This window comes from Haliotis rufescens, unplaced genomic scaffold (genome assembly GCF_023055435.1).
Source record: "Haliotis rufescens isolate VD_foot unplaced genomic scaffold, xgHalRufe1.0.p SCAF_22, whole genome shotgun sequence".
Taxonomy (NCBI): Eukaryota; Metazoa; Mollusca; class Gastropoda; order Lepetellida; family Haliotidae; genus Haliotis; species Haliotis rufescens.
This window is the reverse complement of record NW_025963913.1, coordinates 9,291,113-9,317,433: the sequence shown is the minus strand read 5'-3', so window position 1 is coordinate 9,317,433 and position 26,321 is coordinate 9,291,113. Positions and strand designations below refer to the sequence as shown.

Sequence of the window (26,321 nt, the reverse complement as noted above, 5' to 3'; positions counted from 1 at the left end):
TCTGACATGATACATTATAAATATATGTTATAAAACTGGGTGAGTAACAATGATGTTGGATATGTTTTGACATAAAATGCTTTTATTTTCCAGGAACATAACTCAAAACTAGAAACGAAGATTGAGATGTTACAAGAAAAGTAAGCTTTTAAGTTCTTTTTACAAATTTGTCATTGTTATATTTATTCTTCACCTAGACATTTTCACACAATCCTGAATTATCTGGCCTTGACGCCTCTTTGAACATTTTCCCAGTTTATCAGGGCATATCATCAGCTTGATTTAAGAGGAAGTGATGCAGGTCTTAGACGCTTACCCCCTTGGTGAAAACCACAGGTAATATATGGTGTTGACATTGAGGAGAAAGGAGTTCAGCAGCTTTCTTTGAACCACCTTTTGTCTTGATGCCATACCTGAAACCTTCCAGGCCGCTATTGTAATGGTGTGTGATACAAGTGGGTGTGGCTGATGGCACAGGGTGGAGGATATTAAGTTTGCTACTTGTGGAAGTAAGATTGGTATTGTAATTGACATCTCCAGCAAGAGAAAGAACTATGCTTGGCTTTGCCATCCAGGTGTGATCATCACAACATCATCAAATAATCTCCCCTGCTCGGTTGTTGGACCTGTATTGGAAGCTACAGCATCACATTGTCATGCCAAGAATCTCTCTCATGTTCTCTCTCCAGAACTTCACCTGAACACTTATGCTTCCTGAAAGGTTGAGACGCTCAAATGGACAGCGCTACAGTCCAAGGTGAATGGTCAAACAAGGGAATGCACATAAATTATCTGGAGATGACGGCTAAATTCCAAGCAATCAGAGCATTGGCTGACTATTACTGTAAATTTTTACTTATCTTGCATTACTCCTTAATGCTTTTACTGCTTCCCTTAAAACAAAAAGAGACATCGCCAAGCAATGGTCCTGGGTGAAAAAGAAAAAGCTGTTTCTATCTCAAGTTCCCCTTTTGTAGGACCATCGCTACTGTAATGTGACCTCAATGTTATGTCACATGAAGTCATATTACCACTTGTCATCGACTAGGAAGGACGTGTCTCGCTTGGCTTTCAATCTTTTGGGTTTATTATGGTGGTTAGCTTCTGCTTCCACACTAAATTTCATTTGCAATGAGTGATGTATTCCTTTCATATTCCTTTCACTTGTTTGTGTATTTATATGTGGGTGTTTTCCCTGTGAAAAGACTCTTGTTGTTTCCACCATTTTGAATTTGTTTGCAATTCTCAGCTAGGTATTTTCATGCTTATGTATATTTAGATACCTGTAGCCTTTGGCATTATATAGAGTTTTCGTGTATTTGATATTATACCCTTTAAAAAATTCATAATGTTTTGCCGAACGTATCGTGTGTGTTTTCATTGGCATGCTCAAGTCCATCTCAACTACAACTTGTCATTGATGTGGTATAAAACCTTTTAAAGATCCTCATCCTCTTGCAAGGAATGCACTCATGTTTGCACTCCAAATTTCAAATGTAAATTGTATTCATCTATCTCTCCATCGAGTTTCTCCATTTATAGACAGGTCACTCACAAACGTGTTTTACAGCAGTCAAGTCGTGTTGTGAGGAACATGTCTCAGTGGCAGGACGCTACCAGCCACCAGTTTCCGGTTATTACCACGGTGATAGTAACTGCCGACATTCACTCTTCTCCATGTTCTATGACCCCAGGCTTAACTGCGCAGCACCGCCTGCCTACCCAGTAGTGCAACAGACGTAAGCGCAGCCTTCTGTAAAATGGATGCAAAACTTAATGCAATCCATGGCACATATGTACCAGGTGCCTGCATGAACATACCAGCCTCCTGCATCAGCTACAATGCTTACACATCCCACTACTTAAGCGCTAGCTCTTACACCTGCATCTAACATTTATCAGACACCAGATGCACGATTTGCTACAAGTATGCCTTTGGTAAGCGCCAACACAACATCTCATACATGGATTTTGTCGCACAGTTCACTCTCACCAAAGCACTCTGCAAGAAGTCGCTCACCTGCAAGGAGAGCGAGTCACCACCTTTCGGATTCACCGGACGTATCAGTCAGCGAGGATGGAGATTCCTCTGTTTAATGGAATACTCACCTTAGCCTAGCGCAAATGCCTGAGTGGGTAGCAGACTGTCTCGGGTCAGAAGCGCCTTCCCCTAATAATGGGGTCGATAAAAAGGATACCATATGGTCACAGCCCACATCCATACCAGAGGATCCTATGCTCAAGGATATGGTTAGGGTGCAAGATGAAGATTGTTTCAAGGCTTGCGCCATCATTCACACCACCAAAATTCAGGAAGGGTGATTTTCCTATTGATGCCTTTGCTGTAGCAGATCGGGCACACGCTTTGGATGAGGACTTACCACGCTTAAAGTCCAAGACACCAGATTCGCTTTCATTAGAACTGAAATCAGGTACATACTAAAACCTTTATCTGCACTAGGGTCTACAACCCATGCAATGGAGCAGGATTTATCAGAATATTATCCGAACCGCACAGACCATTTTCAGACCGGTTGACTTTCAACAATGTCAGATTGACCACATGAGGAACCACCTCCGAGCAGCTCTAGCAGAGATCACCATTATGCAGGCTTAGTTACTGAGCGCTCTCCAACTAGAATTCAGAGTTTAAGCACAAGCTCCTCCGTCAACCATGGTCAGCCATGGTCAGATGATTCACATTCACAAGTGTTATCTAGAACGTCCACTTTACTTCCGCCTCACAACGATGATACTGCTCAGAACCAACATCAATGCATTAGATTCCTTGATCAGTCTCGACCTGCAGGATGTGTACCTGCATATACCTATCTATCCCTCTGACCACAAATTTCTCAGGTTCTATTTTAAATGATAATTTAATATTGTGGTTTATGCAAATTCAACGTATTTTGTTTTCTACTTACTACATGCATGTCAAGTGTATTATAAAATTTATTCTCATGAATGTGTTAATGTTACGCTACAACTATCCCTCGTAAGGTTTCAAATTCCCCCTCTGCGCATGCGCACGGGAGCCTATTTACCCTTAAGCCCCTGTGTCTCTCCATTCCTCTCCCAAAGCTAGAAGGACAACAACACTCGCTACAAAAATTGCCATACCTTTATTGTGACCAACTGCCGCTTGCACAGACCACCTCCTGCATGTCAGCAAGGTACCTAAAACACTGGCAATGGCACCGAAACGGACGTCAAGGAGAACCAGGACAGCTGTTCCGCAACAAGTGAAACTTCCGACAACAGTCCCATGTTGGGTCACAGGTCAGAGCAAGTGCGACAGGCAGAGCCGTTCTTTACGACACAACAGCTGACCTGAGACAGAGGCTGCGCTCCTTCGGTATCACAGTGCCTGCATTGTGGGGAAGAAAGACGATCCTACAACTGTACAAGGAAAATTTTAACGAGAACCACACGGTCAGTGGAGGGGCCAGCGCTGTTCAACATTCCTCCCCCTTGTCTTCATTGTCGTCTGTACATGCTGTTCCTTCCTACGATGTTACTCCCCAGTACAGTCATGTAAACAGCGGGAATTCTGACAGTTCTACTAGCATTCCGGCAACAGTGACAACAGCAGGCAACCAGTTAGCGTCAGCGAATGTGGAATTGATGGGAGTCATGCGAGAAATGAGGGAAAGCGTAAAATTCACCAAGGTAAATATATAAATTTGGCTTCTCTGTTGTTACCATGCCAAGAATCTGGTGAATATAGACTTGCTGAGGAGACAGGTTCATGCAAAAACTTGTTAAAACTTGACCCACGTACCACCAGGAATTTGAACTTTGCCGAATTCAGCAGAGCCTTCAAAGTATTCAAGGATATTTTCTGTGAAGCTTGGCCAAATAGGAGAGAGCAATTGGAACAACATGAACGTACAGTAGCGGAACTCCACACTTTATATGGAGGATATGTACATTATGAATACCACAAGAGATTCGCGGCTCGTGTGGCAGCTCTGGCTGAGAGGGGTACGCACATCACCTGGGGCGTTCCGGACACCAGAATTTGTACCACTTGTACTTCTGGCCTTCGCTGTAGGTCATGTGACCTGTGCAGTAGCATCAGCAATGATTCCGCGACATGTCCATCCATGTTGACGAACACCTGCGAACAGACAGCCTACGACATAGCTTGGGAAAAAAGAATGTTACCTCCACAAGCACTGCAAACAGCTCCACCGATTCACATGGTCGACCAAAAATATGGTACCAGGGACAGGAGGTTTGCAACAATTTTAATGACAGTGGCTGCATGCGTATTCGCTGCAACTCTCTGCATGTGTGCTCCACTTGTTTCGGGAAGAATCACAACAAATTGGTTTGCAAAAAATCCAACACTAATTCCAATAAGGGACATGGAATCAACAAGTGACACTTTGCTGAGGAATTGACACCACTAAATACCAACATCATACAAGAGGAACTAAGGCGTCACCCTGATCAGAACTTTGTAACATACGTGTGTGATGGACTGACTCACGGTTTTCACCCTCTCGTTGCAACAGTGCCCAATTTTACCTGGGAGTGCAAAAACAACCTGAGCGCCCGGAAAGAACCCGATACCGTAACACACCTTGTCCGTCAAGAATTAGATCGGGGCTACATTATTGGACCCTTTTCAGTCACCCCTTACCATGTGTTTCGGGTCAGCCCCCTGGGCATAGCAGAAGGAATATAAAGCCATAAAAAAACGACTGATCCTGGACCTTTCAGCCCCACATGACAACGATGACATTATTAGCATTAAGGTAGGATAGACAAGGACATGTGCTCTTTAACCTACAGGACAATCGTTGATGCCATACGGGAACTGAACTGAGTTGGCAAAGGCGCGAGTATGTGTAAGGTGGATATAAAAGACGCCTTCAAGCAAATCCCCATTCACCCAGATTATTGGACACTGTTCAGATTTAGATGGGACAATCAGTATTACTTCTTCAAGCGCCTAGTGTTTGGATGCCGATCTAGCCCTCGTATCTTTGATTGCATATCAGTAGCCATTGTTTGGATCCTCACAAACAATTACAAGGTCCATTTCGTTTTACACTTGCTGGATGACTTCCTCACCATTGATGAACCAACTACCAAGCTTCTATTACTATGAACACATTAACAGCCACTTTCAACAAGTTGCAAGTTCCTTTGACCCAACATAAAACCGTTGCACCAGCCTGTGAGATGGAATATTTAGGTATCATTTTAGATTCGAATACCATGACTGCCCGACTACCCCTGGACAAGTTGGCTAGAATATCGTTGTTAGTGCAAGAGTTCAGTCACAAGAGAAAGTGTACCAAACAACAACTACTGTCTCTGATAGGACATCTGTGCTATGCCTGCAAAGTGGTTGTGCCAGGAAGATCCATTGTGTCTTACCTCATTGATCTATCTAAATCCGTTAAAAAACTGCACCACAGAGTGAACATTTCTGCTGCATGTCGTTCTGATCTGCACATGTGGCATGTGTTTCTCCAGAAGTGGAATGGTGTTTCTTTCTTTCACGACTCTTCCAGGACACAGGCTTCTGACATGGAACTGTATACCGACGCATCTACTTTAGGTTTTAAAGGTTATTTTCAGGGTGCTTGGTTTTCGTCACCTTGGCCGCTATCTATGCAAGCCCATTGCCAAAACAACAGTCGATCCATGGCACTACTTGAACTGTATCCGATTGTAGTAGCAGCCGTATTATGGGGCAAGCAGTGGTCAGGGAAAAGAATCTTGTTCTATTGTGACAATGAATCAACAGTAAATATAATCAACAAGGGTAGATCGAAATGCAAAAACATTATGCCTCTGATGCGTATGGTTACCTCACTAGCAGCCTCTGACAATTTTGTGATATGTGCCAAACATGTACCAGGCGTGTCAAACCAAATTGCTGATTCTCTGTCTCGGTTACAGATTGACAGATTTCGGAAACTTGCTCCACATGTGGCACCACAAGCAACACCATGTCCACAACACTCACAGTTGACCACCTATGATTCTGGCTTTCAGTCATACGTTGCCTTTCTCCTGACATATAGCCTGTACTCTACATGCTCAAGCCTTACACGGGCAGCACCGGGTCTGCCACCAGTTTTTTGGCACTTCTGCAACAATATGTGGCCTTTTGTTTCGGTGAGCAAAACTACCGTATGTCACTGTCAAATCCTATCTTGCGGGTATTCGGTTTACCTATCTGAAGGCAGGTGTGCATACAGTGTTCGATTCAGTGTCTACTGGTGGTCTAAATCAGCTACGAACCCTACTTCATGGATACAAGAAGCTACTACAACAGGGTGTGCCTAAACGCTTACCCATAACCTACAATGTTTTGAAGATTGTGTGTACACTACGCAAAGGGGTGCTCGGACCTCTCAATGACCTGGTAATGGAGGTCATGTGCCACTGCCTTCTTTGGTTTTCTACGATGTGCCGAGTTCACATGTTCTTGTGACTTCGATGCTAGTACCAATTTAAGTCTATCTGATGTCACCATAGACCATAATACAGGAAAGTGTACTCTCGTGCTCAAAGCTTCAAAGACAGATATTTTTAGACAGGGCGTGGTCATTCCCTTGTTTGCCAACCACTCTACCATTTGCCCTTTTGCCAATTTGAACCGCTTAAAACAAGTAAGATTATCACATGGTACCAGGGACAGTGATCCTCTGTTTGTTGACTGTGTTGGAAAAGCCATCTCCCGTACCATGTTCCTGCAATGGCCTAATATGACCATAAAACATGCACACCTTGACGCAGCTAAATACTCTGGGCACTCTTTTCGCATAGGGGCAGCGACCTCCGCTGCAACTGTTCGTAAGGAAGATCACCTCATAAAAACACTGGGCAGGTGGCAGTCAGACTGTTTTACACGTTATATTCGGACCCCAGAGGACGTTATTAAGAATGCTCAGTTGTCTTTAATTATTTGTCCATAAATACCTAGTTACGGGGACATCTCTGATCAGCTACGTTGAATTGGTTGTGTTGGTCTGTTCCTTTGTACGATGTTGATGTATCTTGTGATCCCTCTCTATGTTGTTGCACACAATGCACCTTCCTTACCACACCTAGCACAACTTGGGGGCACTCACTCTTGTAAGGGGGGTAACCTTCCAATCACTTGCTTTGGGCTAGTTCCACTCATCTAGAGTGTCCTTTTCTCCCCCAAGTCTAAACCAGAGCTCAGGTTGCAGCCCCGTCTGCAGACCACCGTCCGAGCTGCCGCAGCGGCCTCAGGACCCTCGCCTAGCACTCAGTCGTTCCCTCTCCTTGTACTAAGCTAGCACCAGAGCTCAGGTCGCAGCCCCGGTCTGCAGACCACCGTCCGAGCCTCGTAGCAGCTCCAGGACAGCACCTAGCTCTCGGTCAGCCCTCGTCTGTGATAAGATTCAGTCAGCTCCCAAGTTCATGCCAAAACCATTATATGTATGTGTTTGTTATCATGTATATTAAATATTTTTGCATTCTATCTCATTGCTTGTTGTGTTTGCATAAATGGGGTCAACTACCAATGGGCAGTCCTGCCATTTGGCATTTCAGTAGCCCTGTGGCTATTTACATGGATAATCAAGCCAATAACTGCCTTTCTAAATCTCATGAACATCCAGTTTGAGTCATACATAGACGACTGTCTCCTGTGTAATCAGGACACGTTCGACCTGGTACGCCATCAGGATTTCACCCGACGTCTGCTATTCCAATTGGGATGGATGATCAACAAGGCGAAGTCGGAGTTAACTCCTCCTTATCGGCTCCAGTTCACAGGGGGCCTGTTTCAGATGGATCAGGACATCCTATCAGTGCCGAGGGGCTGATGGCTAAAGATCTTACGCCATCTGTCAACTGCCCTGCGTCAATTACACACACGTCACCAATGGCAAGTGTTGCTGGGGCAACTAACTTCAGCCCAGTATTTGACATGCAGAGGCCGACTACAACTGTGTCCAATACAACTATTCCTAGCCTCTTGCATCTTGTGGCAGGATCAACTTGTAGCCATCACTCTACCAGTCCACCTAAGGACCCACCTCAACTGGTGAATGAACGTCTTAGGAGGTGTCTCCTTTTCTGTGAAAAACCCTGAATAACCCTGAAGCTACATCTCAGGGGTGGGTGCTTACTTACAGGGCCAGACAGCCTCAGGGCTGTGGTCAGGTGCACAACAAACTTGGCACATGAACAATCTAGAGTTGGAAGCACACATTCTGGCCATCTCACATTGGCGGGAGCAGCGCCAGTCCACCCAACTCACAATATCTGCTGACAACAGCACAGTGGTGTGGTGCCTGCGCAATCAAGGGACGCTCCCACTCCCTTCTTCAACACTTTCTTTCATCTAGTAGATTTTCTGAGACTACAATTCATAGTCCAGCACATCTCTGGATGAAGATGATCCACTACCCCTCTCATCAACCTTCACAGCAAACTACCTAACCCAACACCAGGCAGGTTTCATCTGCATGCTTGGTTCATCTTAATAAGGCGTTAAGCACTAAGGGCTATTGGCCTGGGCAATTGAGGCCATTGCTTTTGAACATCGTCACTCCACCAGGGGATTATATGATCATTTGTGGTCGATCAAGTGGAGATCATTTGAAACTTTTTGTAAGGCTTAAAATCAAGATCCCACGACAGCGTCCCACTATTCCTAGCGGATGTGTTGGGATTTTATAGCCAAAAATCAACTTCCAGGCCAACCCGATCATTCTTTACCATTCCACCAATCTCGACGATTGTGGGCATTGAAGATGAGGGTGAACTCCTCTTGTGCCCAGTAAGCTCACTGTGAGTTTTCATCCGCTGCTCCGAAACTAAGGGTGGCTCGCGGAAACAGTTATTCATTCCAGTATCACATATGTCCATGACCGAAGTCAGTCACAACACCATATCCATATAATTACACGCAGTCATCCTGCAGGCTTACAGGATAGCTGGACTTGATTTGCTAAGGACGAACAACCCTTACAACCCTTATTTTTCACATTTGTATACTTATCTTGCATTACTACGTCTAAGGGCCCACCTGTCACAGCTTCTATAGCTTCAGATACCTTTTTGTGATAAGCTTGGGCGACAAGCGGTAATATGACTTGATGTGACATAACATCGAGGTCACATGACAGCGGCGATGGTCCTTCAAAAAGCAGGACTTGAGATGGAAACAGCCTTTTCTCTTTCACCCAGGACCATTGGTAGCCACGGTATTTTTTCGTCTTAAGGTAAGCTGTAAATGCATTAAGTAGTAATACAGGATAAGTATACAAATTAAAAAATATTTAGATTTTACTAAGTTTAAATACAACATAAAATGGGAATGAGATTTAAACATTTGTTAAAGACTCAAAACAAGTAAAATATTCAAGCAGACATCTCTCCCAAAAGTACAAGGTCATGCCTACGGAAGAATGCCTAGCAGAACATCACAATCTGCTATGCCAGCCAAGATAGGATATATTTTACAGCTTGGAAACTATCTTGGCAAAGATGCAGGCCTCCTATTTCTCTAAGTCTGCTTCAGAAGTGGTGATACAATCGTTGAGACCCTCTTCATCAAACCACTGACACCCGAAGGACCAAGTTCTGTCAGTAGTGAAGAGGAAGAGGTTTTCGGAGACATAGATATCACTTATACCTATGGTCACAGATTTCTTACTCTATTTGAGGCAGAATAAGAATTTCCCACATGGCATTGTACTTCAACACTATGGCCTTTCCATAGGTACTAACCTAGCACTTAATCAACTTATAAAGTCAAAAAGGAAAGATATCAAAATGCCATGCACCTCCCTAAAATAGAATTTATCAATCATATCAAGCCTATGACAGAAGCTTTTTACTTCGAGAAAGTGTGTGTGAGAAAGAGTGTCAGAACTGCAAACAATTGATATTTCCTCACTCACTTACGTACAGGACTGCATGGTGCAAAATAAATTCTCAGGTCCCTACCACATTTATTTTCAAAAAATCAGTTGGTGGCACTTTGTCCGCTCTGGCATAGACATTACACTATCCCCACCCTGAATAAAACTGGACTATCAAGCCACACTCCTGTGTCCCATCAGAGCTCTAAAACACAACATCACGGCTACTCAAAATCACAGAAGGCACAGGAATGGTTCTTCAACTCTTGCTAACCTTCATCAGAAAAGGATATTATTCTTGCAAATCCTCTGCCTCTGTTACACCTTTGCCATAAATCCTGTATCTTGGCTTCAGTCACACTAAAATTTTCAGATTTTCAACAGACGTCCCCTTCACTGTCAATTACACCTATTGTTATAGTTGTAACAATCTAGCACATTAATCTAAGATTATACTAATAGTCTTCTATAAAACAGACACAGTAAGTAAATATTAATGGCTGCTAACTGGAGTGACAATTACACGCACATGAGTATAAGCTGGTGTGTTTGTGAGGTCATAATGGAGTCTCCCTCTACTCCCGGTTGCAAGAAGTGTGGTCAGTTTATGATCACGGGAGAACCTCATGGTGCGCCAAAACCGTTAGCTGAGGCTGTAACTAAGGCTAGAAGGCGTGAAGCGACCAAGAGAAAAGTTGAAGTCATCACGGCAGCCAACACCAATCAGGTCTCTGATTCTACCCCAGCGCCCCCTACTCCTCCAGCAGAACAATCATCACTCCATGAGTCTGATACACCAACTATTCAAGCAACAGCAGGACATGATGAAGGCCATGTTTGAGACTTGGTTCTCAGCCTTAAATGAGGACATGGAGATGATGAAGAGAAGATAGACAGCTCCGGCAAAGAAGAGTTCCCCAGTCAAAAGACTGCATGGGGGACAGATATCTGTCTCACACACAGCCGTAGGGCCTACCTTAGCCGACTGTACTGACCAGCCAACTGTCCAGCCAGCTTGCAAGCTTTTCCCTACCATGATACACGGTCAGCTAAATCTCCGCTTTGGTCCCAGCAGGGTATCGCAAGGCCATACTTCCCAGCCAAGACATCGTACGGTCGCTGCATGGACTCCACGTCAACCCATCCGACTGTCCAGACAACTTGCAAGCCGACCATTGACACCGTATGGTTACGGACCGTCTAACCGACTGGCCAGCTGACCAAGACGAGGATTACTGTACAGGCTCCGTTACACAGGACCTTAATCATACCGGAATCCTTGACACCAGCGAATGATGTACCACTCAGGGAACACGTGGAGTGTACAGACTATTACGAATATTACGAGAGACTCCTATGACTATTAGGATAGATCAAGTCTGACTCAATCACAGCCTACTAGACACTATAGTCAGAATGCAGAAAGACTTACTCTCCACCCAAGTCTGGATGTCTTCATAGCTACTATAGGTTCAGCATCAACAGCTACCAGCACAGATTCGTTCAAGAGTTGTTTCTAACCAAACCAAGAGGTTCATGATGTGTCACAACAGATATCTGCTCCCAAGACATTCAATGGCAAATTGGGACATATCATAGAAGAGGTCAGATAAGATACAATGGATGGTTTTCAAGTATCAACTATCAACCTAGCGACTAAGGCACATGGATCTTCCCATCCCCAGAAGCGTCCTGGGATCAGAAGGACTTGTCATATAAACAGCCTCCTAAGAAGAAGTTTTTCCCCTCCAGGAAGAATTTGTTCCATTAGAGTCAGGGGTACAACAAGCATCAGTCTTCTCAGGAATCTTTTCGTCAGTCCGACTACAAGAAACGAGGATCCTCTGTCCGGGGCAGAGGTGAACGCAAATTCTGAATTCCTTGCCACCGACTCATAAGTTATAGACCCTTTCAACCTGGTAATGTCTATGGACTGCGATTTACGATTTCAACATAATACTGACTCCGGGTTCAGTGGGAGGGCATCTTCTGTCATCATTCATTTCATCTTGTCTGAGCCAACCTAGCAGCAGCAGATCTGGCTGCAGGAAGCTACTAAAGAAGCGAGCCTACTTGATACATGGTTGAATTCTTCACACGATTGCTCCTTGAACGGGTGCACCTATAAGTTTACCAGGGATTTGGCATTGGTTCTCTACAATGGCGACAGCAGCAAGAGTTTCAGAACTCTTGGACTATCCTAGTCTCACCCATGATCAACATTGGACCTCAATCACTCTAAGATGGCTCTCAGATTTTGTAGCCAAAAATCAATCTACCACGATGGTGCCTTTGGGCCACAGACACTATACCATTCCTGCCTTGGGACAGACAGTGGATCACCCAGACACTTTTATGTCCCATTAGAGCTAGCTCTCAAGTTCTTTCTCTCAGCTACAGACCCACATAGACGTCATTGAAGGAGACTCTTTATATCTTGCAAGACTCATTCCAACAAGGACATCACCAAGGCTACAATAGTTGGCTACCGTTGCAGCGAGTTATATGCAGGCATAGAATTCAACCCCACGTCTTGGATCCTGATCGGCTCAGGAGATCAGCACCACGAGTCTCGCTTCATGGACGTCCATCTCAGTAGAACAAGTACTGTCAAGCTGTCAGTGGGCCTCACAAAACACCTTCACCAGTTTTTTCTTTGGTGACGTGAGACCGGACCTAGAGGGCAACTAGAGGGCGGGTGCCACGAGGATCTGACACCAGCAGCATCAGAGAGTCAGTACACCCTTGATTATCCTCTCTATTAGTTGTAGGATGGATTGGGAGCTCCTTGAGGATCAATGTTTCCAGTGACCGGAAGAGATATAGAACCGGTAGTGAAGTCATCACCGGAAATGAGATCATAACTGGAAGTGACACCAGTGCTGGAAATAGCAGTAAAAGGTCCATCTAATCAGGAAATGACGTCTTTGGGAGAAATATACCACAAGAGACATTATTATCCAATAAAATGGAAGTGACAAACCGGAAGTGACCTCAGCACCGGTATAAGTGTCACAGATCCAAATTTACTAATAAATGACATCATTGGGTAGAAATAGACCTGAAATTACATCATTATTACTAACAAGATCAGCAAATATAACGGTAATTATAGTGAAGGTATCATATATTTGACTGATTCTTGATACATTCTGAGGAAATTATCGCGAGTCAGAATTAGAATCAGTGAATAATGGTTTCCAGAAGAGATTACTGTCAAGTACACAGGGAGTTACTAGAGGCAGATCCCAAAGGGTCCCTCTGGTATATTCTGGCAAAGATGTAATAGAGGTAGAGGATTCACAAGAATTATTGAACAATAGTTATGATTGTTAATAATTCTAAGAATACTACCTCTATTACATCAGAAGTACTCCCACCCACCTCCCCAATTCATCTACCTCTAGTAGTTAGATGTGGGAAAAAAAGTGAGATTCCCGCCATTGCACACGTCATAGCTTGGGTTACTATTGTGCTAAAAGGGAAAAAACTAATTGTGTGATTGACAGTGAAGAGGACGTCTGTTGAAAATCTGAAAATTTTAGTTAGTGTGACTGAAGCCAAAATACAGGATTATGGCAAAGATGTAATAGAGGTAGTATTCTTAGAATTATTAACAATGATAACTATTGTTCGATAATTCTTACAAACTTCTACCTCTATTACATATCTGCCCAAATATGCTACTGTGGCAGGATGGCCAACATCACAGACAGTTATAGCCAAACACATGTCTCTGCACCTAAATGAGGAAGGTAACAAGCCCTAGAAAAAAGCCTGGTTTCATGGAACTTGGTATCCATCGAAGTGATATCAAGCTTTCAGTGGAAATCTCTCAGTACATTCTCAAACTTGAACCTATGTGATGTACACAACCCGATCTTGAGGGACTGTATTTGCTGGGGCATGTGGTGGCAGCCCAGGTTATATTAACCCAGTAGCCTGACACCCTTTTCTCCATTAAAATAAGGAGGTTGGTGGGGGGTCAAGATTCCAGACACCATGAAATTTCAAGGTAAGTAGTTCGCCTTTTGTCAACTAGTTGGTGGATGGATCACAGGTTAGCATCTGGAATCACATGATCAGATCTTGGGATACTCTATGGCTCAACAGAGATGGCATTTAACATGTACAGTCAATGGGAAGTAACATCACATGTGACATCACAACTGAAAGAGATCACCTGAAGGAAACGGAAGTCAGAAGTGACCTCACAGAAACAAATGCTGACATAGAACTGGAAATGATGCCTTAAATACCAATATATGGAGTTCTATAAGGTGGAATCAGGAGTGCATTGTTTTTCCATTTTATCATATTGTTTGACTTCACTACTGCCAACTACCTGACATTACTAGATGCAAGATCCCACCATTCCCTGGCTCTGATGTTATTGAGGCAGGGTATCCGAGGTAATCATCAACAAGTAGTTATAATTGTGTATAATTCTATTCTGAGAATTAACCTCTTACATCAGGAAGAAGTCTGTTCCACCTCCCCCAACTTTTGTTAAGTGGCTGTCTATTTTAACATTTAAAATTGTATGCAAGATATCCAGGTGAACTAATGTGGCATGGCACTTCTCGTATTTTTATTCTATGAATGCCTTTGGATCATTAAGAATATTTTTCTAATTCCCAAGGTTAAACCAGTCCCACCATGAGTGCCTCAACCTGAAACAGCAGCTGGAGAATGTGAAACAAGCTACTTTACAGGATGCAAGTACGAATGCCCAAGAAAAGCTGAGCAGCATGATCATGTCGATTAAATTAGAAAATGAAAAAGTGAGTAAGATACAAGATAAATTATATTTTTTAACTTATCCTGGATTACTCCATATTGCATTTACTGCTGTCTTTTGACAGAGAGACGAACTGTGTGAGATCAAGCTGCTGAAAAAAGTTGTCCCAACCAGTACAGGAAGCAGAGTCTCACAGTCGGCACGTGACCCGGAAGTCATGACGTCACACCAAAACACATAACTGCTTTGTCACCTCCACGGATGGATGTGCTTTGTATCCCTTTGGGAAATTAAAGCTTATTGTCTCTTTAATTTGCATGTTTCAACATTCATCGTATGCTGCTACTTTGTTACCTGTTTATGGGCTGTTACCTTTAGGGTCTTCTCATTTGTAATTTGTAACGTTTATCGCTTGTTTGTGGCTCTAGTCACAGTAATTTACGGGCGCAATGTTGTTCCCCCCATTTTGTTTCTTTCCCACCATTTTTGCCATTCACCACGTGGCCACATAATTTCGTGTTCTGTGTTTTGAATTCTTTCTTTGGTTTAATACACTAAATTTATGTATTTTGTTTTGGCGTGCTTAAAGCTTTGCCTTTTCGCTACCTTTTCGCGTAATTGTTTGCTCTCATAAACTACAATAAAATATGAAGTTTTTGAGTTACATAATTGCTTCCCGTACTTTGTGGTTTTGCCACATGGTTATGTTTTATGCTTAAAGCTTTGCCTATTAGCTACCTTTTAGCGTAATTGTTTGCTGCTTCCCGTACTTTGTGGTTTTGCCACATAGTTATGTTTTGCTTAAATTCCAAATTTTCTGCTTCACTGCACATGTTGCCGCAGGAACAAATCTGGTTGGGGCCGCCCCTTCTGCCGATACGAGTATCCAGGACACACCTAATGACGCCCGTAACGGGACCGGTCTTCCGTCTCCTCCGCCATCTACGTTGACAGCAGTGCCGCCACCGGTGCCTGAGTATGTCCACCGAGCTTCCCAGCGCCTCCCACGTTACCAACACCACCACCGGCGCCTGAGTATCTCAGACCAGCTTCTCAGCGTCTCTGGTGCTCCCGGCACTCCCGGCACTCCCGGCACTCCCAGCGCCTCTAGCTTCCCGGCGCCTCTGGCACTCACAGCACCCCCAGCGCTCGGATCAACAAGCTTCAACAAGCTCAGACCAACAAGCTCAGACTAACAAGCTGAGTATCTCAACCGATCTTCTACTTTGGCATAAGAGGCGCTATCAGCAACTGCCTCTCCGGCGCCACTGACATCTGCTTCTATTACTGACACCTCATAGATTGTCACACGGAGAAGCAAGGTGGAAACACGTCTTTCAATTGTCACCACTTCTGTCGCTGCTCTCTCGTACGTCTTCGGGATCGTGACTATCGTTCAACTTCCTGGGAGGTATCTTTTCAACCAGTAGACATTTGGTCTGATTCAACTTGCCCACTGGCGACGTTCTCCTTAACCCCGTCGTTAAAAGCGTCATGCTAACGGAGAGATGACCTGCAGGTTTCCATCAAAACAGCTTCTGGTGGACAGCGTCTGTATCAGAACTGGCAGATCTTCACTGTTCAGGCTCGTTAAGCCTGTTTGACCCCTTCGTCATAGGTTACTGGGTACCCACTTCTAGGGATCATCATTGACTGGTCTAGCATATCACAGTGTATCATATCGCTCAGCACTGGCCCCGCCATCCGACGACGTCATCCACTGTCTTCTTCATCAACATCGCCGGCACCAACACTCCTCTACCCTGCCTTAGCGTCAGCATTCCTCAAAGAGACTCTTCCTCGGCGGTTCCGGGGCTCCTGCATTTTTTCGCAAAACTCGGATACACCACTTCTATGTCTACCATACAGTTCATTGAGGATTGTCTGTCATTGCACCTCATTTCCGACTCCAATGCGGCTTTCTCGGCTACTGCCCAGAGTGATTTACATGTCACATGTCAAGTACTTCGACTGTCAACAACTCCGACCGGAATTAGGTCAACTGAGCGGTGTAATGTATTTCTACACATTGGTTTGCATGCTTACATGTATGCATGATGCAACCACTCAACCAGACGCCTGTAGCCGTCCATCCATGTAAAGATGATGGAAATGATAGACCTCCGCTGCTAACACGGCAGTCGCGAGGCACCTCGTTTCATCATCCCCTTGCTATAAGAACGATAGCGCTTATGCAGCGTTCAAGGGATGGAAAACATCGCCTTCCTTCATACGGTTTAAACTTTTAGTCTACGACTCCTTCATATCTTCGGCCTCGGCTACCAGATACAGCATTGATTTTCTACTTCGTCCCACCCCTGTTGACTACTTGCCTGGTATCGTGTCGTCCTCCATCGTCACCTCGATATAAGAACAGGAGCGCTTATACGATGCTCAGGGGATGGAAACTATCACAGTACTTCGTGCAGTACGGCGCGATCTACCCTAACCACAGTTTTACAGATTTCCTCAATCTCCTATGGACACATTGCCTCGACTTCCGACTACCTGGTTACATCAATGCCGCAGTGGTTGATTGTGGAGGTGGTTTATTTTGTCTACATGGGGTTTGGTTCGCAGGCGAGCGCACCTCCACGTATCGTCCCGACGGTACACGATCGGAGGCCCCTGTTGCTGACTTTTCAACTTTGCAGTCTTGTAGACCTCATTGACCATGACTATCCGCTCTTCCCGCTCTTCCACTGCCGCTTCCACCTTGTCAGTAGCTAGTGTTCTGGGATTGCCCACACCAGCCCACATTGTATCCGACTGTGATCCGGAGATCAACACCGTTGGCACAGCAACAGCCTCTTGATGAAAATGCTTATCCAGAACGTCACTTGCTGGCAGAGAATTCTTGGTCACGCCCTGTTGATCATGTCCATGGACAACATCACCATGGCGTGGTGTTTGAGGAACCAGGGTACTCTCCACTCTCCATCCCTGCTAAACCAGACCTACCGCTTCCTTGACTTGGTGGTCAGCCTCGACCTGTACTTTAAGAAAAAGAAGCTCGTCTTGCACTCACCAGGTTGAGAGCATGTTCTGGCACAGGCTCTGTCCAGGCAGGACTAGGCGGCTCCCACCGAATGGAAGCTCTACCCAGAGGTCTTTGCCAGACGTTCGAAACCCCAAACATCGATCTGTTTGCCACATCTCAGAACTGCCAGCCATCGCCTTACATTTCGCCGGTGCCAGATCTGCACCTCACAGTCGCAGTTTTAGTAGCATATTTACATAAGTATGCAAAAACAATATGTAAAGCACCAGTCTGTTCTGATTTCAGCATTTGTTTAAAAACAATAGAAAACGCTGGTCACACGATATGAGAATTAGCCTGTGGTGGTGGTGTTATGCAAAATTATGTTACTTCTATAAACTATGATTAATTAAAAACAAGATGCCATTTTTTGGATGTTTGCATATAATTTCTTCAGAAAATGTTTATGAATTAAGTTCAGGTAAGTAGTTGTAATATTTTCATTCAAAAGCTGGACATATTGATTGTTGAACTGGTGACCGGTCATGGCGAGCACCATAGTCAACTTAATAAAAAACCTGTTTTTGAGAAAAATTATTTCAAGATAATTTTACAAATGAGTAAGCTGAAACAAAGATAAGCATTAAATATATCATAATTATAAAAGTAAAATAAATGCAAATGATATGAGGTAATATTTGAAAATCACAAATACTTTTACTTTTCATTAACGTGGATTTGCGTTATCACAAATATGTAGACATGTAAGTTAATAAAGGGGTAAAATACTGAGCGATCTTTCTGCATTCTCCCAAACCACAAAATTTACAATCTTTCAATTCTTTTGTTTTTCACCAAAATTATATTCTAATAAGTGCCCTCCCTTCTCCCTATTTCTAATTTTGAGTGCACCCTTATGTCAAATACGGTAGTATTGTTAGAATTATTAACAAGGACAACTATTGTATTGATGTCATGTATTGTTTTATAGCAAATTTCACATTATCAACAAACTTGTTATCACCTCTTCATTCACCTGAAGCAATATGATGTAGTTTTTAACTGGCATAATACTCATAATATCTTAATTTTTATACTTATCCTGCATTACTCCTTAATGCACTAGCTGTAGAAAAAGTTGTTCTAACCAGTTGTGAAGCTGACCTTCTCACAGCTGCCCCAACTTGGTTGTAGACCCACCTCTGACCATGGCTCCACCACCATGGCTCTACCCCAGGTACTGGCGTCCAATATACGAGGGGTGTTCATTAAAGATTTCCCCAAAACCACTTAGGGTTATCATATTTGGTTGAAATTTCACATGTGTAATGATACATGTATCTATGGGTTATGTCTGAATTTGCAGCACTGAACTATTAATCTTACCACGTTTACAGGTGTTATGATCGAGTAGGGTGTGACAATGGAGCCAGTAGAATACCGAGCAGTGATTAGGTTTTTATATTTGAAAGGTCGCACACCAAAAGAAACTTTCAATGAAATGAAAGCAACTTATGGGGAAGATGCCCCATCATATGACGTTTTTAAACACTGGCATCGCCAGTTCAAGTGTGGTCAGACATCTGTGGAAACAGCTGCCATTCCTGGTCGCCCCCATTCAGCCATTGATGAGGACACTATCCATCAAGTGGAGACCGCCATTTTGGCAGACCGACGTATAACTGTTCGCCAGTTAGCACAAGATGTCAAGATCAGTGTAGGGTTTGTGGAAAAAATCATCCATGACAATTTGAACATGCATAATGTGTCTGCACGATGGATTCCCAGGTTGCTCACACCTTTCCAAAAGCAGGAACGAGTCAAGTGCTCAAAGGATCTTTTGGACATGTGCCAAAAAAAACAGGCAAACTTTTTTGACAGATTTATCACACAGGATGAAACATGGGTCCATCACTATGATCCTGAGACTAAAGTTCAGTCGATGCAATGGAAGCATGTGGAGTCACCAGAGTCACCACCCCCAAAGAAGGCACGTGTCCAACCCTCTGCAGGCAAGGTCATGCTCACGGTGTTTTGGGACCAGCACGGAGTAGTGATGATGGATTTCTTGGCAAAGTGTACCACAATTACAGGAGCTTATTATGCTTCACTGCTGCGGAAATTGCAGGACGCTATCAAGCTTAAGAGGCGTGGCATGCTGACCAAGGGTGTCCGTCTCCTGCAAGACAATGCTCCAGTACACAACTCTCATGTTGCCCAGACAGAAGCGCGGTCCTGTGGCTGTGAAATCCTTCCACATCCTCCTTACTCTCCTGACCTTGCACCATCTGACTTCCACCTCTTTCCAACCATGAAGTCATTTTTGAAGGGAAAACGTTTCACAGATGATGAAACCCTGATTTCTGAAGTCAAGTCCTGGTTTGAGACGCAAAATGAGGGCTTTTACAAGCGAGGTCTCCATAGTTGCATAAAACGATGGGAGAAGTGTGTAACTCTTGTTGGTTCCTATGTGGAAAAAGACTAATACCTATGCCAAGTTTCATTCCACTAGGTCCATCGGAAGTGGGTCAGGGGAAATCTTTGATGAACACCCCTCGTAGATATCCTGTTGAAGAAGAGAGACATAAAGATCGTACATGCCCCAGGGTTAATTCCAGGCTTATACACTCCCATTGTCTTGGTACCTAAGAAGGACTCAGACAAGATGCAGACGATTCACAATCTCGCTGTGTTCAATGAACGTTACTTGGAGTGCCTGCCATACTTCTGCCTCACAACCTTGAGACTCCTCAGGACCAATATCAACACTTTCGATTGATACCCTGATCAGTCGTGACCTGCAGGATGCTTACCTGCATGTATTATCCATCCCAATGACTGAAGGTTCCGCAGGCTCTAGGTCAATGGGGTCCACTATCAATGGCTATTGACTCAACTCACCAAGCCAGTAGATGCCTTCCTACACCCGAGGGACATTCGTACATGGACGACTGTCTCCTGAACCATCCAGACTCAGTAATCCTAGTTCTCCATCGAGACATTACCAGGCACCTGCTCCATCTACTGAGATGGGTTGTGAGCAAGGCAAAGTCGGAACTAATTCCTTATAACCGACTCCAGTTCATAGGAGACCTGTTTCAAACAGATCTGGACCTCACACGTCCAAGGGACGACACACTCTCACTCCAGTTGTCAACAGACGTTTTGGTTCTTTCATCTGGTAGATCCTCTGGGCCTACTATTTCTAGTCCAGCACATCCCTGGATGAGCCACCCTGGCCAGACAGGGTGGCTCATCCCCAGGGTTTTCCCCGAGGGTTTTCAGTTAGTGTTTCAGCGCTTCGTTTAGGCCAATATTGACCTCTTCGCCATGTGTCAAAACTACGGACGTATCAAAGATATGAAAGTATGTCTTGTCAATTCCGGATCCGCAGGCATGTACAGTAGATGCATTCAGCATCCCTTGGGAAAGAATAAGAGCGCATGCTTTTCCGCTGCCTGTACTTGTTCCCAAGGTGATACAGAAGATAAGGGCAAACAAGAGCCTCATTCTGACTTTGGTTGCTGCTTGGTGGCCAACAAGGGGAAATACATAGAAACGACCCACTACCCCTGCCAGAGTGGTCAAATCTGCTCATCCACCCTCACAGCAAGTTGCCACACTCAGCACCAGGCAGGTTTCATCTTCACGTCTGTTTCATATCAAGAGAGCCCTAGGCTCTAGAGGCTGTGCTGGGATTTCATCGCAAAGAATCAGCTCCCGGGACAGCCTGACTGGTCATTCACCATTCCACCTATCGCTAATTGTCAGTGTAGAAGAAGGAGAAGAACTCCTACTGTGCCCAGTATGCGCACTACGAGTTTTCATCCACTGTTCAAAGAGTCTATGTGTTGCTAGGAAACGACCGAAATCCACCGCAATACCATTTCTTTATGGTTGCGCACCATCATCCTTCAGGTATATAGGATCGCCATCCTTGGTCCATCAAGAGTGAAGAATCCTCATGAGATCTGAGCAAAGATCGAAGATGTCAAAGGCCTTTGCAGTCATAGCCCAATCCTCGACACCACTAAAAGCTTCCCCTGTCCAGAGCCAGCCTCGCGAGATAGTGAGTACACGCCCGATAGGGGGTTATCCTGCTACCAGCAGTTGGCTTGGTTATTCAGTCTCTAGACTTTAGCAGAACAGCTCTTCAACATGAACCATGATATTGTGTATGCAACCAGTATCACTGGTTCTGTGAAAAATGTTTTGTGAAGGAACTTAAAAGACAAACCAATGGGTGATTATAGGCAACAACAGGGACCTTCTTGTGATGCTTGGGTGCAGCAGGATGGAGGAGGGTAATTAGATTGATTTGAATTGTGAGAAACAGTGAAGATACATGAAAATTTTAATTAAATGTGATATTTGTGCAAGTATTGCTGATAAGCGCAGATGACGGCTACCCGGACCTTGTGTCGTGATGGTTTGTGTACACTGAGAACTACATTTGAAGGTATGCCTGCTGCTGTACCATCTGATTCAGATGCAGTTAGGAGTAATGCAGCATAAGTTCAATTTTTTTTCAGTAAAATCTGCATATCATACTTATCCTGCATTACTACGTCTAAGGGCCCATTTCAGATGAAATTACGCTCGTACATGTGACAAGCAGTAATATGAAGATTCCGTGACATCATCACTTCCGGTTGATCATGTGGCAGCTGTGAGAGGATTGGCTTCACAACTGGTTGGAACAACCTTTTCTTCAGCTAAACATGGCACAACTTCGTTTCTGTCAAAAGTAAGCAGTAAATGCATTAAAGCTATTCACGCTAACGTCTAACCCATTCGACAGAGGTGTCACTTCCCGTGCATCTAATGTCGAACCCATTCGACAGGCGAACAGCATAACGACACCCCAAAATAAACTTGCCATATCTATTTACCAAGAAGGCTTTGCGTAACATTTAAAATACGTATGACATGCATAAATGCTCAGCTTGCTCAATATCAAAACTTTCAATCATTTATTTACCTCAAAAAGAAAATATCGCGAGTTATAAAAATTTCGGTCAAACTTCTCGGCACACAACTACCAGAAACGGCCATTGTTGACTTTTGGCACTTCACGTTGAGCGGCATGCAGTCTGATATTTTCTTCATGATTTCATCATTACTCCTATTCGATCATAATTTTTTGTTTGCTGACGAAAGGAAAACACTCATGTTCCATAATTTCTAAAAATTAGCAACTTTCGGTGTAGCTAATTGTAAACAAAAACAATCTGAATCGTAACATCATCGATTGGATGGAACTTGTACGTTCATGGCAACGGCGGTAAACAAACAACTCAACATGCATAGTTATCCCTTTAGACTATTACAATCATTTTGTTACATCTAACTTAATTTTCTAGAATTATTGACACATATGTATAAATCTTTGGAAAAAAACCAACATTTTTAAAGAGTTTGCAAATGATTTCGTTTGATAAACTTTCGGACACATTGACAAGCCGACAAACGTCAGTGATACGTTTGGGCGTGGCCTAACTCGCGATCTGTTGAGTTGAACAAAGTCAACAAACACTGCAAAAAATGACAAATATTGGATGATACGCAAAATCTGAACTGATATACATTCTAGGTAAACCATTTAAAATAATGAAGTTTACAAGAAATAACCAATATACTTGCAATTTTAGCTATCATTTCTGAAACCGGAAGCACGTACCGCATGTGACACATGACGAAAAACATGCAAAAGTTGGTAAGCCATCATAAAGAAATTCCGAAATAGATTCAAATTCAAAAGAAAATACATAATTTAATATTTGTCAACTATTTACTATTTATTGATCTGGAGAGCAGTCTTCACTCATTTGTTTCATATTTCTTCGTGATTGTCGCCATCAAATGTGTAAGTCTAAATCCGAAACCGTAATGGATTTCACGCTCAATGATTTTAACTTTAAAATATTTTCTGAAAACGAACGCAACGGACAGCGATATAACGTATTGATATGCAATAATAATCACAACATAATATTGTTATTGGTCTAACATTACAAAAAGAACAATTTAAAATATTAAAGAGGTTGTTGAAAACTTTCTGAGAACCTCCCGTCCTCTGAACCGATTAAAATTTTGGTACACGACAAGGTAGTGGAATATATATAGATTCTAGGCTCCTATATATGTGATTTGGTACCCAAAACAAATTAAATTGTACCCAAAATACTTTGTGAATTTGTACCTAAGAAAATAAGACAATAGATCTATAATTATATTTATGTTTTCATGTAAATGAACAGAACACATAATAAAATATTTCATCAAGTTCATAATAAGATTATGACTGTGATCCTTAAAATTGATTCTTTAGTTTTGAGAGAAAATTGACGTCTTGTCACTGAAGAAGAGGCCAGTTAAGTTGGCTAAACCTAAGTTAGAATGTATTGTTTTGCTAGGAAAGTGATATTATGTTAAGTTTAAGACACCAAATTTAATGTATATTTTTGAAATAATTCTAGGTAGATCTACAAAATCACATACCCATTTGGGTACCAAATCACTAGAAATTTTGGGTACAAAAGTCACCACTGTACATTTCAACTGGTTTTTGTAAATCAATGGGATAAAATAATTTCGTCTGAATGATTCCTTTTCTCATTTTAAGACAAGAATTTATTTTACATAACAAAACAGGCAGATCTACACAGATCACGTTTTGTCCTAAAAATATATAAAAATGTAAAAAATATGGACACCTCAGAAATGAGGGCTTATAAAGTTATAATTCTACCTAACTTGTCACATGGTTTGACTCGGTCTATCTGAGAAAAGTCCTTATGAAAATCTTTTTTTAATTTTTTTTATGACACTGACATTTCTGGCAAAGAGTATTCAAGGAGAGACAGATATGTTTTTGAATGAAAACATGACTTTCCTTTATAATTCATTTTTCATGATGACAGGGGAACTTTTATACACACCAGCTGAGGAAGTTGTGATACTGTGATTGCATACAAAGGAAAACAGGTTGGAAGCAGTACCTGTATGTATGAAATAGTCCACATAAAGTGAACAAAATAAATGGATTGGCTGACTGGAAAAAATACATCTGGCAAGGGTAAACATGTACACAGGCATGTTTCTTTTCATTCCAACCAGAAGACTGAGATAGCATTTTCTAAGAAACATATGGCTAGCTTACCAGCTTATGTGCCACCATGGTTCTTGTGATTAAACAAACAAAAATGTCATGTACTGTTACAGGTACTGTTACTGTAATTAATGTATCATATTCCTATTAAATTATATTTCAGAATTGTTTTATTTGGAAACAAAACACATAATGCACAAGATTAATGTCCATATGAGTTTAGTACATGTATGTATATATGTTAAGGATCTGATTTATCTTCTATCGTTTCCGGGTCACGGGTGCATGCAAGGTCAAACAGATTAACTAATACGCGAATTATATCGTCAAAGTCACATTTTTATTTCATGTTAGTGGTGATTACTGATACTGTGTATCGACTTATGTTTTTGCTGTATGTGATAGGCGAACAATTTCAAAATTTACTGTAATTGTTTTGTTACGAAAGAATATCAGCAGACTACCCCTGTCTGTGACATCACATCCGGTGACCTTTGCACTTATTGAAATAGTGCTGTCAGAATTCACGATCTTTATTTTGGTTTTTCTCTCGTCATATTAATCGGAATATGACGAATAAAACATTCTTCGATGGAGAAGATCATCAACTTTTGCCAAGTTATATTTATAAAGGCAATGTAAACTTTGTTGATGTTAAAATAGCAATAAGTTATGCGGAGGTCGGGCGAAGCGCGCCATGTTTGATTTTAGGACGTCTGCTAGCATCATGACACGGGTTGTTTATTTTTGTATATCGTAAATATTCAACCAAAATGCTTGAAATTAGGATAAGTGAATATTTATAAGTCATTAATTGTTTCCTGCAAATTTTATAACATGACACGTCAGATTAACCCGAACATTCGTATTTCTGCAACCGACATGATGACATCAAATAATAAGTTATTTTTCTGTTTAACGTTTAGATAATAAATTTACTGAAATGGTTCATAATTTACCATCGCGCTGTTATATACCAAGAAAAAAACAACGAATTTTTTCTCAATTAAAATTAAGATATTGGATATATGATTAGTGATATCAATTTGCACAAATGTTACGATATTAAAAGGTTCCTGGCATGAAATGCAAACCACCTTCAATAACGCAATTCAGGTAAGTTCAAGAAAATTTACAATTTTTGTGTTTGCTTTGGTCTTAACCTTGGTATGATTGAAAACACCGGGATATTTTTATATAGTATTGTGTAGTTTTCTATCAGGAATAAATGTGCAAAATATTTCTTCAATTGGCCCTTGTTTAATGAGGCGACGACTGTTTGAAATCACCCACCCTCTTTAGAGCGCCTTATGGGACGGGACGTTTTCGACCATATTATTATTCTGTGCCCCACTATAGCGTTAATAAAACATACCTATCGAGAGATTGGGAAATGAATGATCCCGGGGTGTACAAACTTGATCCGGGCGATCGTTTACAAGACTGTTTACGAGTATGTCACGAAAAATACAAATGAGAATCAACCCTTTTCATAATAGATGACTGCAGTGCGAGTAAAGAACTCACCAAAAAGAAAGATATGCTTTCATATTTAGCATTCTCCGGACGGCATACTCAGCATAGCGTTTGGGTACTTACTCAAAAATACAACTCTGTCCT

General features: G+C 42.6%; 1 protein-coding gene across 3 annotated transcripts in view; it reads left to right on the top strand.

Moving 5' to 3' along the window:
* The window catches only part of LOC124114452 (ankyrin repeat domain-containing protein 26-like), a 792,436-nt gene that overhangs the window by 596,212 nt on the left and 169,903 nt on the right, over positions 1–26,321 (top strand). For all 3 annotated transcript variants that reach the window (XM_046475021.2, XM_046475020.2, XM_046475019.2), the window contains 2 exons: positions 94–140; positions 14,512–14,653. In XM_046475021.2, coding sequence (XP_046330977.2) covers positions 94–140; positions 14,512–14,653 — 189 coding nt within the window. The remainder of the gene's footprint in view (positions 1–93; positions 141–14,511; positions 14,654–26,321) is intronic.